This window comes from Pelophylax lessonae (assembly GCF_965119305.1).
Source record: "Pelophylax lessonae genome assembly, chromosome: 4".
NCBI classification, from domain to species: Eukaryota; Metazoa; Chordata; class Amphibia; order Anura; family Ranidae; genus Pelophylax; species Pelophylax lessonae.
This window is the reverse complement of record NC_138771.1, coordinates 191,002,483-191,025,856: the sequence shown is the minus strand read 5'-3', so window position 1 is coordinate 191,025,856 and position 23,374 is coordinate 191,002,483. Positions and strand designations below refer to the sequence as shown.

The 23,374-nt window shown below is 44.8% G+C and overlaps 1 protein-coding gene across 1 annotated transcript in view; it reads left to right on the top strand.

The window, feature by feature from the left end:
• Positions 1-23,374, top strand: part of SLC26A5 (solute carrier family 26 member 5) — a 136,552-nt gene that overhangs the window by 72,155 nt on the left and 41,023 nt on the right. Inside the window, exons 12-16 of the mRNA XM_082256604.1 lie at positions 6,800-6,895; positions 8,321-8,427; positions 10,592-10,661; positions 18,200-18,292; positions 19,139-19,249. Coding sequence (XP_082112730.1) covers positions 6,800-6,895; positions 8,321-8,427; positions 10,592-10,661; positions 18,200-18,292; positions 19,139-19,249 — 477 coding nt within the window. The remainder of the gene's footprint in view (positions 1-6,799; positions 6,896-8,320; positions 8,428-10,591; positions 10,662-18,199; positions 18,293-19,138; positions 19,250-23,374) is intronic.

Here is a 23,374-nt window from a genome sequence, read left to right as displayed (position 1 = left end):
TGAAATGCATGTGATTTTACATGTCTTGCTCTTGATTAGAAATAAAACCTTTTTTTTTCATTGTTCACGTAATGGTCTGCAGTATTGTATATTTTCTAGTGAACGCAAATGTTTTCTCTGTGAAAAGAGCCAGCAAAGACAGAGGCTTGGCTGTACTGCATTGTCTACTTCACAGGCATAAACATGCACACAGTGTTCCTGAGATTATCTGTACAGAAATTTACTGGGTGGTACCAGCGGCTGTCCGAATACCAGACCATTAGATGCATTTGGTTGGATGCAACTGCTGTTTAGCTGACATTTTCCCACCCTCCATTTTTTTAGTCAGATTTCAGGTGGGAGGGGGACGACTGGGTCACCCACGAAGCTAATTTTTGTTTGGTTTATCAGGAACTGACTGAAATTCAAACAGTATATGGCCAACTTAATCCTTGGCCATTCTATCCAGAACTAAAGATCTAAAATGCCTATACATACACCTTAGCTGAGCTGTTTTGTCTGGATAGCAACAAATTACATTTTTTTTTTTTTTTCTTTCATTAAAATTCAGGTGCAGGTCAGCTACTTACAGGTCTCCTCCCCTCCCTCAGCCTGTGAAAGGAAAAGCAGTTGGTTGATAAGCTCCTCTATTATGTGCCTTTCACATAGGGTGGATACCGTTTTCCATCAGTTGGGAATCCGTTCACAGATGACCTGTTGATCAGAGCAGAGCAGGTTGATGATGCATATGACTTGCTGCAGAGCCCGCTCTGTCCTATGGGTGGCTTGTAGTAAACAGACTTTGCTGTCCGTTTACACCCAACTAACCTCCAATCTGAACTACCTAAATGGAAGAGAGTGGACCCTTTTTTTTTTTTTTGTTTTTTTTTTGGGGGGGGGGGTTATTTTAGTGGATCAAATCAGACCCAGACACAAGTTTGCTTTACAGCTGCCTGTTCAAAGGAATGCATGGACCTACTAATCAGGTCTGCCTAAAAACTGACAGTTGGACCTGATTGAATTGCCCGTGTGAAAAGGGCCTTAGGCCCCTTTCACACATAGGAGTCCGTCAGCAGACTGTTTTACTTAGCGGGGGATCGATCCGCTGATGCCCCGCTGAGCAGGCGGATGGCAGCTGTGTCTCCGCGCTGTGTGCGGAGACAGAGCTGTCAGGTCCCTGCTGTTCTCTATGGGAGAATCGGATGAGAACGGACCGCCTGTTCGTTCTCATCTGATCCGATCCACTGGACAGATGGAAAATAGGGTTTCCATCCGTCCTGATTTATTGGATCGGATGTCAGAGGACATGTCCCCGCTGACATCCGATGCCCTATAGAGATGCATGGGGCGCCCCTTTCAGATCTGCCTGAAAAACTGACAGGCGGATCTGAACGGTCCGCTAGTATGATAGGGGCCTTAGCCTGCTCTCTCCTGCTATACTCCTTCCAATGCAGTACAATGGATTTGTTAATTTTTCTTGCTTCTCCTTCCCCTTGATCTTCTGCTGTACAGAGAATGCAAGAGCTGATACAAAGTCAAATTCAGACACTGCTTGCATGTAAAAAATATAATTAAATATGTATTAATGAATACAGAACACCATTTGTGGAGTTCAGCTTTAAGGTTGAATCGCCTTTTTACTGAATACTGCAGTTTGTATCATGTGGCACCTGCCTCACTCCTGTCATTTTAAATCCTGTTAGGCCTCATGCTCACTGGTTTATTGTAGATGCTCATTGTCCTGACAGGGAAAAAAATCAGCCTTAAAAACGCACCTAAGCCGCATGTTTAGGTGCATGAAAGATGCATTTTAGGCGTGTTTGGGCGTTTATTACATTGGCCAGAATTGTAGTTTATTCTGGTCCCTGAAATGAATAAAACACTCAGGCACTAAACACGCCTTGCATTTAGGCGCTCTAGATGCATTTTTTTTTTTATGCCTAAAAGCTCCTTTCTCTGTCGCTCATTGACAGACGTAGTCCTCGTTGATTCAACACACTCGGGTTATGCTGCCCTCTACAGGAATAGGACTAGACAGGAAAGAAAACGTTCTGGCCACACCCTAGGGGCAGTCCCAGCGGGTATATCCTCTCACTTCCTGCTCTAGCAAATCAGTTTTTTTCTGTCTAGTTAGGAGTAAGGACCTAGATACCTTGCTGGGATCTTCGGTCCTGGCAGGATTTTTTTCTTAGAAAAGATTATTTAGACAGCTTTTTTTCTCCAGTGTTCCTGTGAGATCTTCAAGCAAGAAAGCTGAACTGGGCGACGGGCTGGATGTTGAGATCCAGTGGTCACCCCAGTTCAGCCTACGAGCGCGTGCAGGCCATAGCTCCGCGCTGGGTCGGCTGCGACATAGTCCCACTGGACGGGGACTGACCCTGCGAGTTAAACGTCTCGCCGAAACGCCTAAGACCATGAGTCACGGCGTCCGTACTGGTCGACAGCCCTCCCACCTCGGTGGAGAGGGGTACTGTCAGGAGTTGGCGCCCGCCTGGTTCCGGTATGGTGAGTAGTATGTTCCCCCTTTCCCCCTGACGGGTCTTGTGGTGAACGCGGGCCCCTCGCTGTAATGGTAAGGATGGGTCTTCCCTCTATCCTATAACCTGTCACAGATCCCCCTGTTTGAGTGTGATTTTTGTGAACAAAAAGCCAGGAGGCTTGGTTTGGGAGCTGACAATCTAATTGCAAAGATGTTAAAATGATGAAGTCAGTGGCAGTACTAGAACTTTACTGTGATAGTATAAAGTATCCTACCTGTCAGAAGCCACAGGGCGATGTCTAGATATGTATACTGCATTCCAGATCATTCCTCCAGCTAAGCAGATGCCTCCCGACGGCCACGGACCGCATACGGCCCGCCAGGGTCCGGTACCGCCGACCACGCTGACCACCATGAGGGTGAAGGGTTGTGAGGCCGAGATCCTTCTGCAGACATGCCGCTATTCTGTGCAGGCCGCCGCCATTGTCTGGTAGTTCGCACGAGGCCGCCATTTTGGCGTAGCCTCGTGTCTCCAGCATGGGGGCGGCCATGTTTGAGGTGACTCAAACACCTCGTGGAGCTAGGGGAGGCGCCGGAAGGCGTGCAGAGGGGCGGAGCCGCCTCCTTTCTTCCCGGGAAGCCAGCCAAAAGACTTCCTGTCTGTTCTAGACAATGATGAAACAAGTTGCATTTTGAAACTCTGAGCAGTAAGTGGTGAGCTTTGGGGTCTATCTCTCTCTCTCTCTCTCTCTCGCTCTATAGGGGTCCCTAAGCAGGCAACACTGAGGGGCTTTGTGGCGCTGGGGGTCTGAAAAAAAAAAAAGTTTTATTTCTTTTTGGCATATTGATTTTTCCGGGCAGTATCTGGAATTATCATGGACCCTGCCACACAGGTACCCCCACCGGTTTCCCTCGGGGGGAGTATGGATGCATTCAAAGCAGTTTTGAAGTCTTTGGTGGCTCGGTGGAGATGGCCTGTCAGGAACGGGGGTCAAGAAAGCGACCCCCGCCTACCCCTATATCGTCTGAGACTTCAGATTCAGATGCTGAGATGGTTATTGCAGCTGCAGGCCCCTCTGCAGGGGCTGTTATCTCAGGTAAGGTTCCCTCAGACAGTGAGGAGAACGTTCATGCTTCCGCCATAAATCAGGAAGAAGCATTGGTGGACGCACTAGTTGTGCGGTTCGGGAAACCTTAAGACTTGAGGTTTTTCCGGCAGAGGCAAATAAAAAGGAATTTCCCTTTGGTACTAGCAGACCCACCAGGACGGTGAAGGTTTTTCTTTACCCAAGTGTTTGGGTAAAAAGATTAAAGAGGTATGGGATCATTCTAAGCGTACCTTTACTAGTTCCAAGCGCATTACTAGACGCTATCCGTTTTGAGGAATCCCTCATTAAGAAATGGACGGTATCACCAGTGGTGGATCCACCTATTTCCAGACTGAATAAAGCCACGGTTTTTTTCAGTGGAGGACGCTTCGTCCTTTAAGAATTCGGTGGATCGGAAGGTAGAAGCGGAGTCCCGCACTATCTTTCCCTGATAGGATCAGCCTTTAGACCAGTTATTGTCATTTGATCTAGTTCTCAGACATTTACGGAATGGGCGAGATTGGTGCGCCAGGACCTGAAGTGGAAAGGTATCCCCCAGGCAACATCTGTTTTGATGGAACAGATTATATAAGGACTACAGGTTGGATGCTACCCCCCTATTAGGGCATGCATCTATGTCAGCGGTAATCCTCAGACGTGTGCTGTGGTTAAAATGCTGGGTCAGCGTAAGTACTACAGGGAGCGGTAGTTACCGTTCCCTGAACAGATCATTTTCTTTACCTTTTCCAAAGATTAGCATCAGTTCCCCACAAGAATCGGATCCGGTTGAACGGACAGACCAAGGAGCCTCTAGCCGGGTGACTTCGGTCTCTAATGTTTAACCAGGAGAAATCACCACTCGTGATAGGAATCAGGTGTCTAAAGAATGTGTGGGAACAGAGAACGATCAGACTTTGTCGGATTGCCAGGGCCAGATAGCTCTAGGACAGCCTGGTTCGGATCCAGTCAGGCAATATCAGGGTGATGACGTAAGTCATTCGCCAAGGATTTCACCATCTGTGCCTTCTTCACAGCATCCCGAAGGCGCGGAGATTGGTAACGCGCGCCCACGATGCTCCAGTGGACGCAGCAGACGCGCTGAACGGCCTGTAAAGGCAGTGTCAGCTATTAAAGGGATTCCCTCATCTCAGATTGCTGCTGAGATTTCTCCACAGGATGGAGATGGAGGGAACTCCAGTTGTCCTGGAAATTCTAGGCTAGCCTCGTCAAGCTGGTCCGGCCGACTTGGACATGCTAGTCGCGAACGTTCCTTGGGAACTTCTTCTCAGGGAGTGTCTGCGGTCTCAAGGACCGATCTTCCATTGTGCTTTACAATCGCTGGGTTTAATGGCCTGGCCATTGAGACCCAGGTACTGAAGGACAGAGGGTTGTCAGCTTCAGTTATTCCTACGCTAATTAAAGCAGGGAAAGCGACTTCCAGCAAGGTCTATTATCGCACATGGAAGACTTATATTGCGTGGTGCGAATCTTTAGAAATTCCTCCACGTACCTATTCGGTGACCCGAATATTGGCCTTTCTGCGAAAGGGGGTTGAGCAGAAACTAGCCTTGAGCACCATCAAGGGTCAGGTTTCAGCATTAGCAATCTTCTTTCAGAAGCCTTTGGCTATTAAGTCCTTGGTGCGGAATTTCATCCAAGGGGTGTGGCACCTGGCTCCACCAGTCCGCGCGCCCTTATCGCCCTGGGATTTTAATTTGGTTGTCGGTTCTGAAGAAACCTCCTTTTGAAAGCATCAGGGAGATTCCCTTGTTTACTTTATTCCAGAAGGTGGCCTTCTTGGTGGCTATTACTTCTGAACGCAGGGTGTCAGAACTGGCTGCATTGTCAGACCAGTCCCCATATTTAGTGATTCAGAGGGATAAGGTAGTTCTTCATCCTAAGCCATCCTTTCTTTCAAAGGTGGTTTCAGGCTTCATCTGTATGAAGATATTGTACTACCTTCCTTGTGTCCTCAGCCCAATCATCATCAGGAACATGCGTTGCATTCCTTGGATGTGGTTCGGGCAATCAGGGTATACCTGAAGACTACGGAATCCTTCCATAAGACGGATTCACTTTTTGTGATCACGGATGGCCCCAGAAAGGGGTTGCCTGCATCTGCCGCGACTATCTCCAAATGGATTAGACAGACGGTGGTACAGGCTTATTCTAGTAAGGGTCGGAATCCTCCGTTCCCTGTTAGGGCGCACTTCACTCGAGCGCTCAGTACTCCTGGGCTTTCCGCCATCAGGCATCAGTGGTCCAGGTATGTAAGGCGGCCACCTGGTCGTCGGTACATACCTTTACAAAATTTTATAAGATTTAGGTGATGGCATCAGTGGATGCCTCATTTGGCCGCAAGGTTTGCAGGCTGCAATTTGAGGAGGGTGGTCTACCTCGAGGGTTGTTTTCTGTTGGAATTTTCTGTTGAATCTCCTCTTTAATTGATGAGCATTGGAAACTTCTAGTTGGCACCGGTTGGGCCTTCTAGATGGATTTGTTTTCCATTTTCCCACCCCTCATTTGTGGTACTGCTTTGGGACGTCCCGAGTGTGTTGAATCAATGAGGACTACGTCTGTCAATGAGTGACAGAGAAAAATGGATTTTTGTAAAATCTTACCGTAAAATCCTTTTCTCTTAAGCTCATTGACAGACGTAGTACCCGCCCCTCTGTTTTTGAGTTGGGTTGGGTTAAATTCTCTAAACACTGCTTTGTGACATAACTGATTTGCTAGAGCAGGAAGTGAGCGGATATACCCGCTGGGACTGCCCCTAGGGTGTGGCCAGAACGTTTTCTTTCCTGTCTAGTCCTACTCCTGTAGAGGGCAGCATAACCCGAGTGTGTTGAATCAACGAGGACTACGTCTGTCAATGAGCTTAAGAGAAAAGGATTTTACGGTAAGATTTTACAAAAATCCATTTTTCATAAATGTGATTCTTCTGCATTCACGAGAGGAGATTTGATTACATTCAGGAGAGGAGATTTTATTGCCTCTAAAGACTGCTGCTCCTAAACTCCTCTAAAAGCCTATGTGTGCATGAATACACAGCCTGTTATTGAGGCGGGTTCGAGGGTGAAAAACACCCAAACAAATATTAGTTTAGGAGCAGCAGTTTACATGAACCCTTATAAGAACTATAGCTGAGCTGTGATGGACTGGATTTCATATGCTTTAATGAAAGTGAAAGCAAGTATTTCATAAAACTTTCTGAACGAAGATATTTGTATAAAAAAATTCCATTTTATTACAGACGGTATTGGCAGCCATTGTGATGGTAAACCTAAAAGGAATGTTCAAGCAATTCGCTGACATCCCACATTTATGGAGAACGAGCAGAATAGAATTGGTATGTGTGAAAAAGTATTAACATAGTCCAAACCATTTATTTATTTTACTTAGGGTTTTAAGCCTTGAACTTTGATATCCAGTCTGTTTTTTAAAATTTATTTTATTTTAGAAAAGTAACTTTTTTAAGCTTAAAATATTCGAACATGGTGACAAGATTTACTTAAATTCATAGAGTTTCTGTTAAAACATGTTGTAGGCTATATTTTGTTTCTCTAGTGGCTAATGTAATGCTAAATATTTGTACAACCATAAAAATGTTTTAACCTAACCATCCTAATATATTAGTTTGGAGTCTTCTAGCTGAGCAATAGAGACCTCACAAAAACTAACATTTATTTATGCAGATTGTCTTAGGGAGGAGGAGTGGCTCTACAGCACTGGACTGTGAACCAGGCATCCTGGTTTCAAAACCAGCTCCGTGTGACCTTGGGCAAGTCACTTTATCTCCCTTTGCCTCAGGTACCCTACCTAGATTATAAACTGATTGGTGCTGCTGTTTTTCTAATTTTGTCCTTTTAAAGACAATATTGACATTGGTAATTGACGTAATAATCAAATACAACTTGGCTTTATTTTAAAGCATAGCAAAGAGATGTTGTAAGGGCTTGGGAAAAGAGCATGCATATACCACTGAAGGTGCTGTGCTATAGGCTATAGAAAATACATTTAGCACAGTAGTGATATTTGCTGCAGATTTTGTCTTTTAATGCTGTTATTTAGTAATTTGTGCCACTTCACCTTGAACTGTTGCAACAGTAATTTTCCTTGCCAGTTACAGATTCTAGTTTACCCGGTTTTGCGTCTGAATGCCTTGGTTATACAAGTTTACAAGGGTGATTTTCTACTGAAGATTTGTTTTGTTTTAAATATGGCAAACTGTTAATTGAAAATGGTATCTCAGAGATTTTTAATCTAAAACACTTTTTTGATCAATCATTTATAATAATATTGTGCAGTTTATTTGCATCATGGATATTCTTGGTCATATCCATACGTCCTGAATGGAAGGCATTATTGCCAACAAATTTAGAGCCTGTGTTGAAGGGCTTTGGGCTTATGTTGATGGCATCAGTTTGACAAACTTCTGAGATCATTCAGAATTCATTGATAAGTGAATCTGACCTCCTTTTTAGTGGGTTGTGTGTCCCCAAACCCGTTGTATCGGAATACAAAACCAGTTTAATGTAAAGAGCCCCTCGACACAGGCCCTTGTGAGATTATCAGATGTTTAATCTGTATTCACCTTATACCTGTGTGATCCACTGTTATTGAAAATCTTGCAGCAATCGCTAAATGATTTGCAAGAGTCTTGCATGCTACACATTTCTCAATTTAAAAACTTTTGATTATTCACAGCTCTTATATTCTAAAGAAAATTGCCATATAGTTTAAACTGTAAAATGTATTTTGTTTCCCTTTTTAGTGTATTTGGGTGGTTTCCTTTCTGGCATCAGTTTCCCTTGGTCTGGACTACGGGTTGATAGTTGCAGTGGCCTTTGCTATTATAACTGTAATCTACCGTACACAAAGGTTTGTTTTTTGTTCACCATCCTTTTTTTTTTTTTTTTTTTTTTTTTTTTTTTTCCGATCTAATCACCTAATGATCCACACAGAAGTAGAGGCATTATTTGCTGGGGTCTGTATATGGGGCTGGAATAATTGAAGCAGACATGGAGGTGAGATCTTTTGAGAGGTCTGCATATTTCCTGTTTATTTTTTTCAGATCTAGAGACAATTAGCGATTGGGCTAGATAACCTTGTCTGATCATTGTGATTTTCCCCAGAAATAGGTAGATATGAGCTTTCTTTTTCCTGGTCATAACCCAGAAGTCACCTGTCATTCCTTGATCAATGAGCAGCGGGCAGGGGATTTCCTGTCCTGCTACTGATGTACACAAAAAGGAACAGAGATGTTTGGCATCATTAACTTAATATGGCTACATAACCATATTGGTCCTTGACATTGGAACAATTATGCAGATCGGAAAAGTCAAAGTAAAAGTAGAAGTAGCTCAGTCACACAGGCACCTAGTATTTGTAGATTGAGAATTCAAAACAGTACTCTAAAAGGTGGATTCCCAAAAGTGGTTAAAATCCTTAGGGTTTTTCACATTCTATGCATTAAGGTAAAAAAACACCTATGCTGCAAAATCCCCCCCCCCCCCATACTTACTTGAGTCCAATCTTGATCCAGCGCTGTGCATGGGAGCAGCGGCTCCCTCCTGTCTTCCTCCTCACTGGGCAGATTCAGAGCTCTCTGTCGAATGCTGTGACCAGGGGGCAGAGAAGAGCCAAGCCGCCCCGTCTGTGTCCATATACGCAGACATGACAGTTCAGCAGCTGTCACGCATGAGTGCCACCATAGCCGCTTTTTATAGGGGTGCTTGCCAAAGAGGAGAGCCAGGAACGCCAGCGAGGGACCCCAGAAGAACAGGATTTGGGGCTGCCCTGTGCAAAACCATTGCACAGAGCAGGTAGGTATAAAATGTTTTAATTTTTTAAAAAAACTGAATCTTTAATGTCACTTAAAGGCAAATAGACTGTGCATTTTGAAAGTTCAGTTGCTCCAGAGCTTAGTAAATTGGATGAAACTTCACTTTGCAAACAATACGCTATCACATGCAAGAAAAAATAAAAAAAAATGCATTTTTTTTTTTTTTTCACATGATTGGATGATGGAAGTTAGCAGAGTTTCCCCTCATCTACTAAGCTCTGCAGCAACCGCACTTGCAAAGTACATAGTCTATTTGTCTTAAGTAATTCCACCCTATATTTTTTTTCTCAGCAAAGCCTTGTTTTAAAGGGGTTGTAACCTCGTTGAAAAATTTTTTTTTTTTTTTTTTACAACCTGCAAGAGAAAGACATAATGAGCTTGTATGCATCGCATACTAGCTCATTATGAAATACTTGCCTTAGAACGAGCCCCCGCCGTGCCGCTCTCTTACCTGTATGACGAGCGACATGTTCAGTCGCTCGTCTTCCGGGATCGCGGCATCCGGCCATCTGATTGGCCGGAGCTGCGGTGACGTCACTCCCGCGCACGCGCGCGGGAGCCGACGGTCACGGCACGGGGCTCTGAAGGAACGGCACGATCAGCCGTTCCTTCAGAGCGCATGCACCAGTGACGTCACTGGCTGCATTAAAGGTAAATATCTCCTAAACCGTACATGTTTAGGAGATATTTACAGTACCTATAGGTAAGCCTTATCATAGGTTTACCTATAGGTACAACTTCCTGAGGAGGGTTTACTTCCTCTTTAAGTGTGGTCTAAGGGAAGCAGACAGGATGGATGTTCTCTGAACCCAGTGGCTCACTTCATGCTGAGTAACTTGCTTCTCATCACGGGACTGCTAAATTTTTCCTACAATAGCCTTCCACTTTCCCCCAACAAATGTGTTTTATGTGTTGCTGTCTGCTGTGTGGATAGCACTTGAGAACGATTAGCAGGTGTGGAGCTTTGTAAACAAACTTGCATTATGAAATCAGAATTAAATTACATGTTTAAAGCCGCCTTAATTAATCTCCCTAAATTTGGTGTTACACTTTTACTTTAATTTTCTATAATGTTGTCTGAGCTAGGTGATATCTTGATAATGTTTCGTGTTATACTGTATATGCTTGTACATTTTCTTTTTTTTTTTTTTTTTTTGAGATGTTGACAGACCTACGTAACGTATTGATTTTTGTTTTTAGTTCAAATTACAGAATCCTAGGGCAGATTCCAAATACAGACATATACTGTGATGTAGAGGAATATGAGGAGGTAAATGTCATCTTTAATTTAATTTATGGACTTTTTCATCAAGTTTGCATGCAATTACAATGAGATTCACCGTTCGATGCAACAACTTCAAAATTATCCTGTAACTATAACTCTCTTCCATCTTTTATTTAAAGAATAGCAACAGATACACAGTAGGTACAAATGACACGCTATCCAAGTATTTGCAGATGAAGCTTAACTGTGGGCAAATATGAAATAAAGAACCTTTTAGTACAACTATGTTTGTATTAATTTACAATGTATTCTTTAACAGATTGCCGACCGCATAACTTGGATATACGGCAGCACTTCGGGGTCTGGGGCACGCATGCACTCCACTGCCATCCCGCTCCCGCTGTGATTATACACAGCGGGAGCTGATGACTTTTTTTGCGCCGGCACCCGCTGATTATTAGGCAGAGAGCCAGAATGTATGTATCTATGTAAACAAGACAGCCATTCTATCAGTAGGGAAGGCATTGATCCCATGTTCCTGCTTTGCAGGAACATGGTTCAATGCCTTCCCTCTAGTAAAAGCACTTCCCACACAGTAAAGAAGCACTGGCTAGGTACACAGTTAACCCTTTGATCACCCGTGATCTTAACGCCTTCCCAGCCAGTGCAATTAGTACTGTGACCGTGCATATTTTTTAGCACTGATCAATGTATTCGTGTCGTTGGTCCCCAAAAAGTGTCGACAGTGTCCAATTTGTCCACCGCAATATCGCAGTCCCACTAGAAGTTGCTGATCGCCGCCATAACTAGCAAGATAATTTAAAAAAATTCCATATATATATATATATATATATATATATATATATATATATATATATATATATATATATATATATATATATATATATATATATATATATATATATATATATATATATATATAATATATTTTGTAGACGCTGTAACCTTTGTGCAAATCAATATACGCTTATTGAGATTTTTTTTTAACAATTTGTAGAAGTATACCTATTAGCCTAAATTTATGTAGAAATTTAGATTTTTTTTCTTTTTTTACTGGTTATGTTATGTAGAAAGTAAAAAATATTGATATTTTTTCAAAATTCAGTCTTTTTTTGTTTATAGCGCAAAAAAGCCACAGAGGTGATCAAATACCACCAAAAGAAATCTCTATTTGTAGTAAAAAAAAAGCACATATATATTTGGGTACAGTCCAGCACGACCACGCAATTGTCAGTTAAAGCAATGCAGTGCCATATTGCAAAAAATGGCCTGGTCATGAAGGGGGTAAATCTTCCGGAGGTCAAGTGGTTAATATTTAATACAACTAGTCTCTACACAGAAACTTTATTACAGGAGGAAAACCCACCTGATTAGCATCATACCTTTTTTAAATATCGCTTTTATTTCTGCAGTGTTAAAATATCATCTAGTCCCATTTTACTACACTATGTGTCTCAGAAGAAGGAAATGGCAGTGGGAAAATACCTACCTTACAGTATATACTAAGGCTGATTTACAGAATGATTTGAGAATGTTCATGCAATATTCACACATTTTATGTGATTTTATTTTCAAATACTTTAATCCAAGTTTAACATATGTGGACCTGCGGTTCACAACAGGGGGTCCAGGTGCGTACTTGTTCACTAGTTCAGGTATGATTCAGATACACATTTGCCTTTTTTTCATCAACGGAAATAGCACTCCATAAATCATAACTACTGGGTTATATTGCCTCCACCAGGAGTAGGACTAGGCAGACCAAAAAACACCTGGCTACGCCCATGGGCTGTCCTCCGCTTGGTATATAACCCCCCTCTCTGCTCTAGGTAATTCGTTTTAATCTGTCTAGTCAGGAGTAAGGACCTAGGCTCCCGGCTGGGATCTCTGGTGCTAGCAATTTTTTTTCTCCTTCCTTACATCTTTTTTGTTTTTTCTCTCGGGAGATCTACAGTCAACTGCCGGGCTGGATAATCTAGATCCAAGTGGCCCCCCAGCCCAGCCAGCGAGTACGTGCAGACCGCAGCTTCGCACTAGGTCGGCCACGACATAGCCTCCCAGGTAGAGGCTGGCCCACGAGGTTAACGTCTTACAGGGTCGCATACGACCGGGCTTGGGTCTAAGTCGCAGCAGTCCCTTGGCTGACAGCTCCCCTACTTCATGGCGAGGATTCTGTTTTGACTGTTACCCGCACCGTGGAAGGGTAAGTACAGTACCCCTCCCCTTTTTGGTGTTTTTTTTTTTTATGGGGTTGACACAGCTAACCTCCAGGGATGGTCGGACCTGCCTGCAGGTTCCCTTCTCCATCTTTAAAAATCCCTTAGTGAGCTGGGCTTCCCCCACTCCCCACTCTGTAAGGGTCCTGGGATAGTGTGTCCTGCCCTGGTAGTGGATGCAACAGAGACCCCTGGGGTCTCCCCCACCCCCCCCCCCGCTTTCCCCACTCTGTAAGGGTCATGGGATAGTGTGTACTGCCCTGGTAGTGGGGGGTACTTGAGGGGTCCCAGTGTAGGAGACCCCTAGGTGCATGCCCCACTGTTTGCAGGGTGGGTATGGTGCAGGGGGGTTCCAGTGCAGAGACTGGTGCAGAATGCGCAGTGGAGTCTCCGCTAACGGGGGTGCACTGTATCAGAGGGCACAGGGAAGATCCTAGCAGCATGCTGTAGCTGATGGCGGCCATTTTCCCTTAGTCTGGCTTGTCTCCAGTTGGCGGCCATGTTTGTGTAGCCCGATGTCACGGGGGCCATTTTCCCCTAGTCCGGGAGATGCTGGAGACGACCGATGCCTCGTGGGGATGCGCCTCCTCTTCCTCCTCATCATGGTGATGCGGTGTTTGAATTCTCAGCACGCCTTTGATCGGTAAGGCGAGTCCTTAGGGGTCTCTTTTTTATCTCTCTCTGCTGATATGTACCCTGCGCTTTGGGGGGGATCCTTTAGTTCTGCCAAAAGATTGTTTTTGTACAGCAAGGTCTTAAATTTCCTTATAGAGCCTTAGGGTCAGATCTCCCCCACTGACCCTCTCATGGAGGTGGCAGTTCCCTCTGAACCCCAGCATCCCGTGGTTGCACTGACGGTGGTCCTGCAGTGTCCCGGAAAGAAGTGGGGTGTGGGCAAAGGCCCAGGAGGAAGCCCCCCCTCCCTTCCCTTCTCAGTCTGTCTCATCTGCCTGATGTCTGTCAAGGGGGCTTAATAGCACACCCCCAAATCCATCCGATAGTGAGGATGATTCCTCCATGGTTGCAGCAGCAAATTAAAAAGTGCTGGCAGATGCACCTATGAGACTTTAAAAATGGAGGATGCGGCTGATGTAGCCACAGACGTGGCTGTGTTGTTTGGTATGGATAAATAACCTCGCACTCCAAAGGTGTTTCCTTATGTGCCTTAGTTTGACAGGTTTTCCTGTAAGGAATGGGAACAACCAAAATTACCCTTTGTGGTCCCCAAACGTTTTACTGTACATTGCCCTTTTGAGAAGTCACTTTAAAAAAAGTGAACTAGTCCACCAGTGGTGGATCCTTCTTTTTCCAGGTTGAATAAAGCTACAATGATCCCAGTAGAGGAATCCCCATTCTATAAGGACCAGGCTGACAGGAAACCGGAGGCTGTGGCACGCAGCATGTTTACTATGGCTGGTTCGACATTGCGGCCCGTCTTTGCCTTAGCCCTGGTGTGTCAGACCCTAACTGAATGGGCCAAGCTTTTGCACCAGGGCCTGGGGGTGAGCAGGTCCCCGCCACTTATGTTGATTTAGCGGACCAGTTGGTCCATGGGCTGCAGTTTATTTGTGATGCAGCTTTGGATACAGCTCCTGTGCTGTCCAAACTTTGTTTTCAGCGGTGGTGATTAGGCGCATGGTGTGGCTTAAGAATTGGTCCGCAGACCAAGCCTCTAAGAAAGCTCTCATTGATCTGCTCTTTCAAGGCAATCGCCAGTTTTAGGCTACCCTAGATGACATCATTAAGGGTATTGGGGGGGGGGGGTGGGAGAGTACTTTCCTGCCATAGTCTAGGGAAGGAAAGGAGCCTCGCCGCAGACTAAGGAACTCCTTCTCCGCACATAGAAAATTTTGTGCTTCTAGGCGAAGAATAAGGGAAATGGATCTTTCAAATCTTCCCCGGGAGGTTCCAAGCATCCTTGGTCTGGTAAGCCTAGAGCTAGCTTCTCCGGACTCGCAGACAAGACCCCCTTCAGCATAAAGGTCTGCCCTCCCTCATTAGGGACGCTGGTTTACAGCCTCGTGGACCTCCTTCATGAGCGTCAAGGGGATCCACAAAATGATTTATTTGGGGGTACCCAGAAAGGGGGACAAAGCTTGTCCCTTTTCAGGTTTTTTAGGGCCTGAGTCTCCTTGTGCAGATTTAATTCCTGGAAAGGTTCAGATGTCTGAACTACTTAAAGTCCCCCCTATCCCTGTCCAGGAAATTGATTTACCTAGGTCAGATTCTAATTCTGACCAGGGTGGTCCTTCCTCTGGATAAACTTCAGAAACCACAGGCTGTGATTCACTGGCTGCTGTCACACAGATAGTTCTCACTCCCATTTTGCATACAGGTTCTGAGTCAGGTGGTATCCACCTTCAAGACAGATCTGTTTGCACAGTCCTACATGCAGCTCCTTTAGCAGGTTCGGCTCCACAGGATGATACCGAGGTTCGTGGAGAGATCGATTCCTCTGACAGATGGCGCAGGCATCCAAGGGCCATGGTAAGGCCAGTGTCATCCTCAGCTCAGGCTTCTAACGCAATTCCTGCGAGGAATCAAGGGCGAGGATCTTCCAATAAGTCTGGTGGCCATAAACATCCCTTGGGGGGCATCCTCTCAGAGAAGACCAGTTGTCACAAAGGTTGATCTACCATCCTGCTTTACAGTAGCTGGTTTTAATGACTTAGCAATTGAAAGCCAGGTACTGAGGGATAGAATACAAAGTTACGCATTATCCTTGCAAAATGCGTTCACATCACTCACCACCGTGATGCCGCCCCAAGAATACCTGGAGGGTGGCGGGTCGGGAGACCGGTAGTGGGAGGACGACACCTGAACGGACCACCCAGCCTGAGTGAGGGTACCTGCCGGATTGAAAAGATCAACCCACGATTCCTACTGGTATGGTTTGGCACAGAGAGTAGGAATAGTACACTCACTAGTAGGACGAACAGTACAGCATGGACGGAGGGATCGGCAGAGTAAAGTACATATAACACAGCCCTGACGGGACTTCCACTTATCTGTCATTTATACAAGCTGACAATGCAATATTTACTCCGTTCCAAAGTACAGTCCTTTTGTGGCAGTTTGTGTCCCCTGGTGTCTTTACTCTGGATGGTTTATCCTTCACGGGAGTTCAGGAGAGAATAAAGCCGGAGTATATATCCCATTAAGGAAGACTAGAGACTCTTATGCACCCAATGTTGAATAAGTTACACATGAGCTTAAATTCTCCACACGATCTCCCATTCTAGCAATGGGCATAGGAATCCGTCTATGTGCAAGAGACAACTGGCATCCAGCCAGCAGTGTATCCGTTGTCTTGTTTCCTGTTTAGTGTAATTGTCATCTATGGTACATGCTAAGTAGGTTGAGGAATCCTCAACTGGGCTATTATGTAGCATTTATTGAAATAAATAAAGCATTTTTTTATATTCCTTAAACACATCCCACAGTCCATTACTTTGTCAGCATTATAGCTTCTTGCTTCCTTTGTCTATACAGGGTATTTTTTGTTTTTACTGAGGGCTAGAGGTCTGTATGGATCAGTGATTCCCTACTATGGTGAAAGCGAGAAGGTCGTCTTCCAGCAAGATATACCATCGTACGTGGAAAGTGTACATTTCTTGGTGTGAGTCAAATGGCGCTCAGCCTCGATCCTTTTTCTGTGGCTCGGATCTTAACCTTTCTTCAACAGCGCGTTGTTGATCAGAAGTTGGCCTTGAGTACCATCAAGGGCCAGATGTCTGCCCTGGCAGTCTTCTTTCAGCAACCCCTGGCCCCGCATTCTTTAGTTCCTACCTTCATTCAAGGGGTTCGACATGTGGCTCCACATTTACGGTCTCTTTTGCTGCCATGGGATTTAAATTTAGTACTTCAGTTCTCCAGAAACCTTCATTTGAAAATATTCGGGAGATTCCCCTGCCAGCGTTATCCTAGAAGGTGACATTCTTGGTGGCTATTACTTGGCCCACAGGGTATCAGAATTGGCAGTATTATCCTGTCGCAGTGCCTATTTAGTGGTCCATAGAGATAAAGTGGTTCTTCGTCCCTGTCCATCATTCCTGCACTAAGTTGTCTCTGACTTCTATTTGAATGAGGACATTGTGTTGCCTTCCTTGTGTCCCAAGCCGGCTCATCCCAAGGAATTTGCACCTTGGATGTGGTTCATGCTATTCGGGTGTATCTGGCAGCTACTGAGTCCTTTCTGAGGTCAGACTCGCTTTTCGTGGTTATAGACGGACCAAGAAAAGGGCTGACCGCTTCTTCGGCTACCATCTCCAGATGGATCAGACAGATGGTGACTCAGGCCTGTTCCATTAAAGGTCAGGTTCCACCTTTCCCTGTCACGGTGCATTCTTCTCGGGGCCTTTCGTCATCGGGCATCAATATCGCAAGTTTGCAAGGCGGCCACTTTGGTAAATGGTGCATACCTTCACAAAAGGTCGATACTTTGGCATCTGCAGATGCTTCTTTTGGCCACAAAGTTTTGAAGGCTGCTGTTTAAGAGCGGCTGTTCCGTCTTTTTTTCTGGTGTTTTTTCTTTAAACCTTTTTTTTTTCAGATGGGGCTCCTGTGACCCGTTTAAGGCTCCTGTGTCCTGGTTAGGGGCTCTTATTTTTAGCCTTGGGGGGTTATTTTCCCCACCCCTCATTTTCCTTTTGCCACTGCTTTTGTACATCCCAGTAGTTATGATTTATGGAGCGCTGTGTCAGTTGATGAACGAAAGAGAAAATTGGATTTTTGTACTTCCCGTAAAATCCATTTCTCCGAGTTCATAAACGGACACAGCATCCACCCTCTGTGGGGTTCTGATACTTCTAATACTGCTTGCTACTAAACTGATTTACCTAGAGCAGAGAGGGGGTTATATACCAAGCTGAGGACGGCCCATAGGCGTAGCCAGGTGTGTTTTTGTTCTGTCTAGTCCTACTCATGGAGGAGGCAATATAACCCAGTAGTGATGATTTATGGAGTGCTGTGTCCGTCGATTAACTCAGAGAAATCAATTTTATGGTAAGTACAAAAGTTTTTGCCTGAATTTGCCCTGAACCCGGACCCAAAGACGCACATGACCCTTCTGCAGTCCAGACTGCACCCACCCTGGACCTGTGTGAACTGGCTCCATTTGAGAGTTGGTCACACTCGCCTGTCATGTGAATTGGATGCGGGGAAAAGTCTGCTTTTACACTTTTTACATTTACTGTTCTTTATGCATGGGAAAATGCATTACTTTTTTTTTTTTTTTTTTCTTTGTGTACATAGGCTGTTTTTTGGTAATTTAAAGGTAGACTGAAACAGTGTCCAGCCAACTGTATGTTTGCTACTAATAATCTTTTAAAATATACTGTTTTCTAGACCAAAGAAATCCCTGGTATGAAGATATTTCAGGCCAACACCTCCTTGTACTTTGCAAACAGCGAGCTTTATGTTTCTGCTTTGAGAAAAAAGGTAGATAATTAGATATCCTATTTACCTGAATTATGCTTGCAAGAAATGAGTGAGTGAAATTGCATAGGACACCGTAATCTGCTCCACTGACACTTCACCCCCAGTGTTTATAGATGAAAGGCATGAATTGGTTAGAGATGGCAAAGCACATTGTAACCTGCGCTGATGACTTTCAGTGGTCATTGCCAAAAGATATGAGAATGAGGGATTGCATAGAACATAGTAACATGTTCCACTGGCACCTCATCACCACTTCTCACCGTACTGCTGTCATGGGGGGGGTTGGGATTGGATCGGGCGGCAGCTGCAGCCTTAGGAACATGTTCCACTCTAAAAACGGGTGATATATGCAACACTTATCCTTTTAAGGAGTGAGGGATTGCATAGGACATAGTACCCTGCTCCACTGAACCTTTACCCCCAGTTTACAGTTGGAAGACATGAGTACAGGATTGTATATGTCATATTAACCTGTTCCTCTGGCACTTCATCCCCAGTATTTACAGATAAAAAAAACCATGTGTAAGTGAAAGGTTGCATAAGACATAGTAAACCCTCTTCACTGATGGTACCCTGAGCGTTCAAAGCTGAAATGGTGAGGGAGAGATTGCACAGTAGCCTACTCTGCTGACGCTTCACCCCCAGTGTTCACAGCTAAAAAAAAAAAAAAAAAAAAGCAGCAATGTGTTCTCCCTTGTAGTATCTTTAGTAAGGAGAGCTGTTATTATAGTAGCATAACTTTTACAGATTTAGATGAATCCATACTAGTGTTCTACATTGTAAGCTAAACTGAATCATTGATTGGTCGTAACATATTACTAATACCATATTTGTATTGCCTGAAAGACTGGAATTGATCCAAATGCTATATTGATTGCCAAGAAAAAAGCACAGAAGAGGCATGCTAAGGAACTGAAGAAATCAATTAAAAGTGAAAAGAGAGCAGTTATAAAACTTGTAAGTATTTGCTTACTATACATAGACCAGTATTTCTCAACCTTTTTTCATTTAAGGCACCCTTTAAAATTATGGACAATCTTGAGACACCCCATTCTAAAATGTAAAAGCTTATTCTAATAGCTTTACACAATGCAGTGACACCCAAAGTTAGAGGTGATTTAGTCCTTCAAAGCAAATACACTTTTGCACGCTGGTACTGACTAGTATACCAATGTTTCTCTTCTCCCTCAATATCTCTACATCAGTCAGCTAATGTCACCCCAGTGCTGATGTAGAGGGGCACAGGAAGGTTAAACAAAGGATGCTGTGGAGGCAACAGGCATCCTCCTTATTAGCGGATGACGTCATTGGTTGTTAGGTTGCCAGTGTCTAGAAAGTCTCATTGGTTCATAATGAAAACCTGTGGCTTTGTGTAATTAATTAAAAGGCAGGCTTGATCCACCTGCTGGCTTCTATAAAACTTTTGATCAGTTTTTAGGCATTTTGCCATGGCACCCCTGAAGACACCTCAAGGCACCCCAGGGTGCCTAGGCCCCCTGGTTAAAAAAGGCTGACATAGACATTGGTTTTATACAGCAGTCAATGCATTTGCCATGTGACCCCTGTAAATATTAAATTAAATATCTGCTGGGACTTTGTGCCTCTAGTAAAGGAATTATGATATGTTCGTTATGTGCATATACATTGAATGTGTGTTACTTTTTTTTTTTTTTTTTTATTTCTTTCTAATTGAGAAAGTATGAAATAACTTGCAGCAAATGAAGCAAGATTACCAGTTTTCTGGACGCTTAAGCCCCTGGTCACATTGGTGTGACATGTAATGCGTTTTGATTCAAATCGCATGATTGTCTGCAATGTAAGCAGTCAAATCTCAGGGGTCTGAGTCGCACCGGTTTTGAAAGTAGTTCCTGCACTACTTTTTTGCAAGTTGAGGCGCAACTTGCATAGACATCTGTGCATGAAGTCACACAGATGTCTTCCAAGTCGCACCAGTAGTCGCACTGACATGTGGCTTTAAATTTGTGCGATTTCAAGTGAAGTCATGCAATTTCAAAGTCTCATTTGGTTTTACCTCACTGTCCATGACCATTTCTGTGAAACTGAACAGCAGGGAAGTGAGATCACACATATACACACATTGTAGAATGCCTCCTAGAGGACAGACACACCCCCTGCTCTGTTCTCCCAGATATAAAATAAACCTGTGAGGACAAACATGGGGGCTACCATTATTGGCTAATTTTGTATTTTTACGGTTGCCAGCCCCTACCTAGACTGTCATTATGATTCTGCTTTTTATATTTATGCCGCCAGTGAAGCCTGAAAGATCTGTACTACATGCTTGATCCACCAATGACTGACTTGGAAGTGATGCCAGGTTCTGCTTGAGAGCCCAAGAGACCTGTTTGAAACCTCAAACTGTTTCCAATCACACAGGCAATGACTTCTCCAGAAAATAGCCAATCCAGTCAAGGGGCTCCAGTAAATATTAATCTGTGCAGCTTTGTAAAATGTTCATTAATTTTATTGTTCTAACTGTAGGCCATTTGGGCCTGCCCAGAAGCCTAGCCAAAAAACTCCCAGTTAGCAATCCACACTTTCTCCCTTGTTGCTAGGACACACAAAAAAAATGTTGATTTTCACTCCTGTAATGCTGGGAGTGAGCGTCCCAACAGTATTCTTGCCCCAGCAACAAGGATGGATTTGGAGATTCGTGACAGCAAGTTTTTTAGGCAGGCTTCAGGACAAATGGCCTACGGGTATGACTGTATAAATATATGGACATTTTACAAAGCTGCACAGTTTTTAATGTCTACTAGGGCCCCTTCACTGCATAGGCTATTTTCTGGAAAAGGTGAACTTGGCCTTTAAGCAGATATCGGAGAGATTGAGCTGTTTGTGCTGCATGCATACAATTATATCAAAGCAAAACTGATCCGTACAAATACTTTCCAGTTGTTTAAACAGTTTAGGCAATTTTCTCTGAATTACACACATTTATTGCTACTGTCAGACGGCTTCTGTTTGCGTTACAATCACTAATATCCAGGCAAAATCTTACAGGTGCATCTCAAAAAAATTAGAATATCGTCGAAAAGGTAATTTATTTCAGTATTTCAATTCAAAAAGTGAAACTATGTTTCTCTTACGTCCTCCGACAGTCGCCGCCCCTTCATATTCATCACCAATGGGGTTAATGACCTTCTCCGTAGGAGTAGCTAGGCAACAGAATATGTTAATATTAAGGCTTTTAACATATCCCACCCCCACGGGGGTGGTCCCCTCAGTCAATACCCTCCTACTTCCTGTGTCCATACCTCAGTTTCAATGTCTAACTTGTCAGGAGTAGCTGGATGTCTCTATGCTGGGGCATTTTGTCTCAGCCTTTTCTCTTTTTTTGATTTTATTTGAAGTTTTTTTCTCTCTCTTTACTTAGCTGTTCTTTTTGTCAGCTTTAGTTAGTTCTTCTGATGAAGAGGATCGTGCGGGCTGGGTCTCGGGCTGATCCCCCTGGTCGCAGGTTGTGGGTCAGTGGCTTCCCAGTCTGCCATCGAGCGTTCAGTCAGGTATTTTTCCTGGCACAATGAACGACCCATCCCTGCTCGCTGCAGGGATGCTAGGTGAGGTGGCTACCTCACTGGACGCCTTGCGGTATCGCTCCGCAATCCTCCTGCGTCCTGGCTGCGACTCTCCCTGTCCCATGTGCAGTGGCTTGATCGCTTGTGCGGGTTCCCCACGCCTTTTAAGAGGTAAGTGTATCTGTGTGGGGACCTGTCTGTTTGGGGGGTGTCAGTCTGGGACTGTGTAACCCTGACCCTGTTCACACTGCTGGAATCCCTGTCTGTCTTGGCTGCACTTTGTGACATGCAAGGAGGGGGGCTGTGCTGCACTATCTCTGGGATCAGAATGTGTGCTGTTCTTCATGTGTGACAGGCTGTGTGCTGCGGGGCATGATGTGTGTCATGCTTGTGCATACTGCGGCGACCGCTGCGGCGGTCCGCCATTATTTTTTATTACACTGCATGTGATAGTGTTTTTTACTGTGGGCGGGAGCGACGCTTTTCGGCGCCAAGCGCCACCATTTTGGCGGCGATCGCTCCGGCCTCATGCTGACACTGCAGGCAGCCATTTTCTTGTAGCCTTCCATAGGCTTTAATAGAGCGCCCTGATTGCATCACTTCCTCTTCTCCTGGGTGCACCGATCGAGGCAGCAGCGGTGGTCTCTGCAGGTTTTTACCTCTCTATCCTACAAATCCTTGCCTGAGTTTCTGTGCCTTTTCCCTGTGGGGGCTTGTGCTAATGTGTGAGTGCGGTGGGCTGCGCTGACCGCGCTTTTTAAAGGGGCAGTTGCTATTTATTCTCCTGCTAAATTTTTTTTTGGGGGCATGGATTCTCAGGAAAGCAATTTTCCTCTCACCTTGGTGGGAGGCCAAGGGGCTGCTGTTTCCCCCCCAGGGGGTGATTTGGCTGCTGTTGTGGCTAACCTTGCTGCTCAGGTGCAAATGCTTGTGGCTGCTCAATCCACAAAACGGCCCAGGGTTTCTATTTCCTCGGATTCCGAGGGTGAGGGTGATGGGGCTGCTATGGCTGGGGTCTCCTTGTCGGGGTCCCGTTCCTCCCTGGATCTTGTGGGATCAGAAGTGGAGGCTGAGGTGGAAGGAGTTGATAATTCTCCCCCTGGCTCGTCTGAAGAGCTTGCACTCATGGATGAATTGGTTGCTTCCTTTAAACAAACACTGAGCTTGCAGGATGAGCCATGTCCTCCTGCTGTTTTAGCCTCCTATGGGACGCAGCGGAGACGCAGAACTTCACAGGTTTTTCCCTGCACTGATGATTTTCAGCGCGCTGTTAGTGAACAGTGGCGCAATCTGCGGAAGCCTTTTGCTGTGCCAAGTAGGTTCAAGCTGCGTTATCCTTTCACGCCCGCTACTGATGAACGTTGGTGTGTGCCACCTCCGGTGGATCACGCGGTGGCGGTTTTTGAATAAGTCTACTGCGATTCCTGCTGAGGATACGCCGGTGTTCCGGGATGCGACGGACAGGAGGCTGGAGTCTCTTATCCGTCATACTTATTCGGTTACCGGTTCTATGCTCAAAGCTATTTTTGCTTCGCTTATGGCA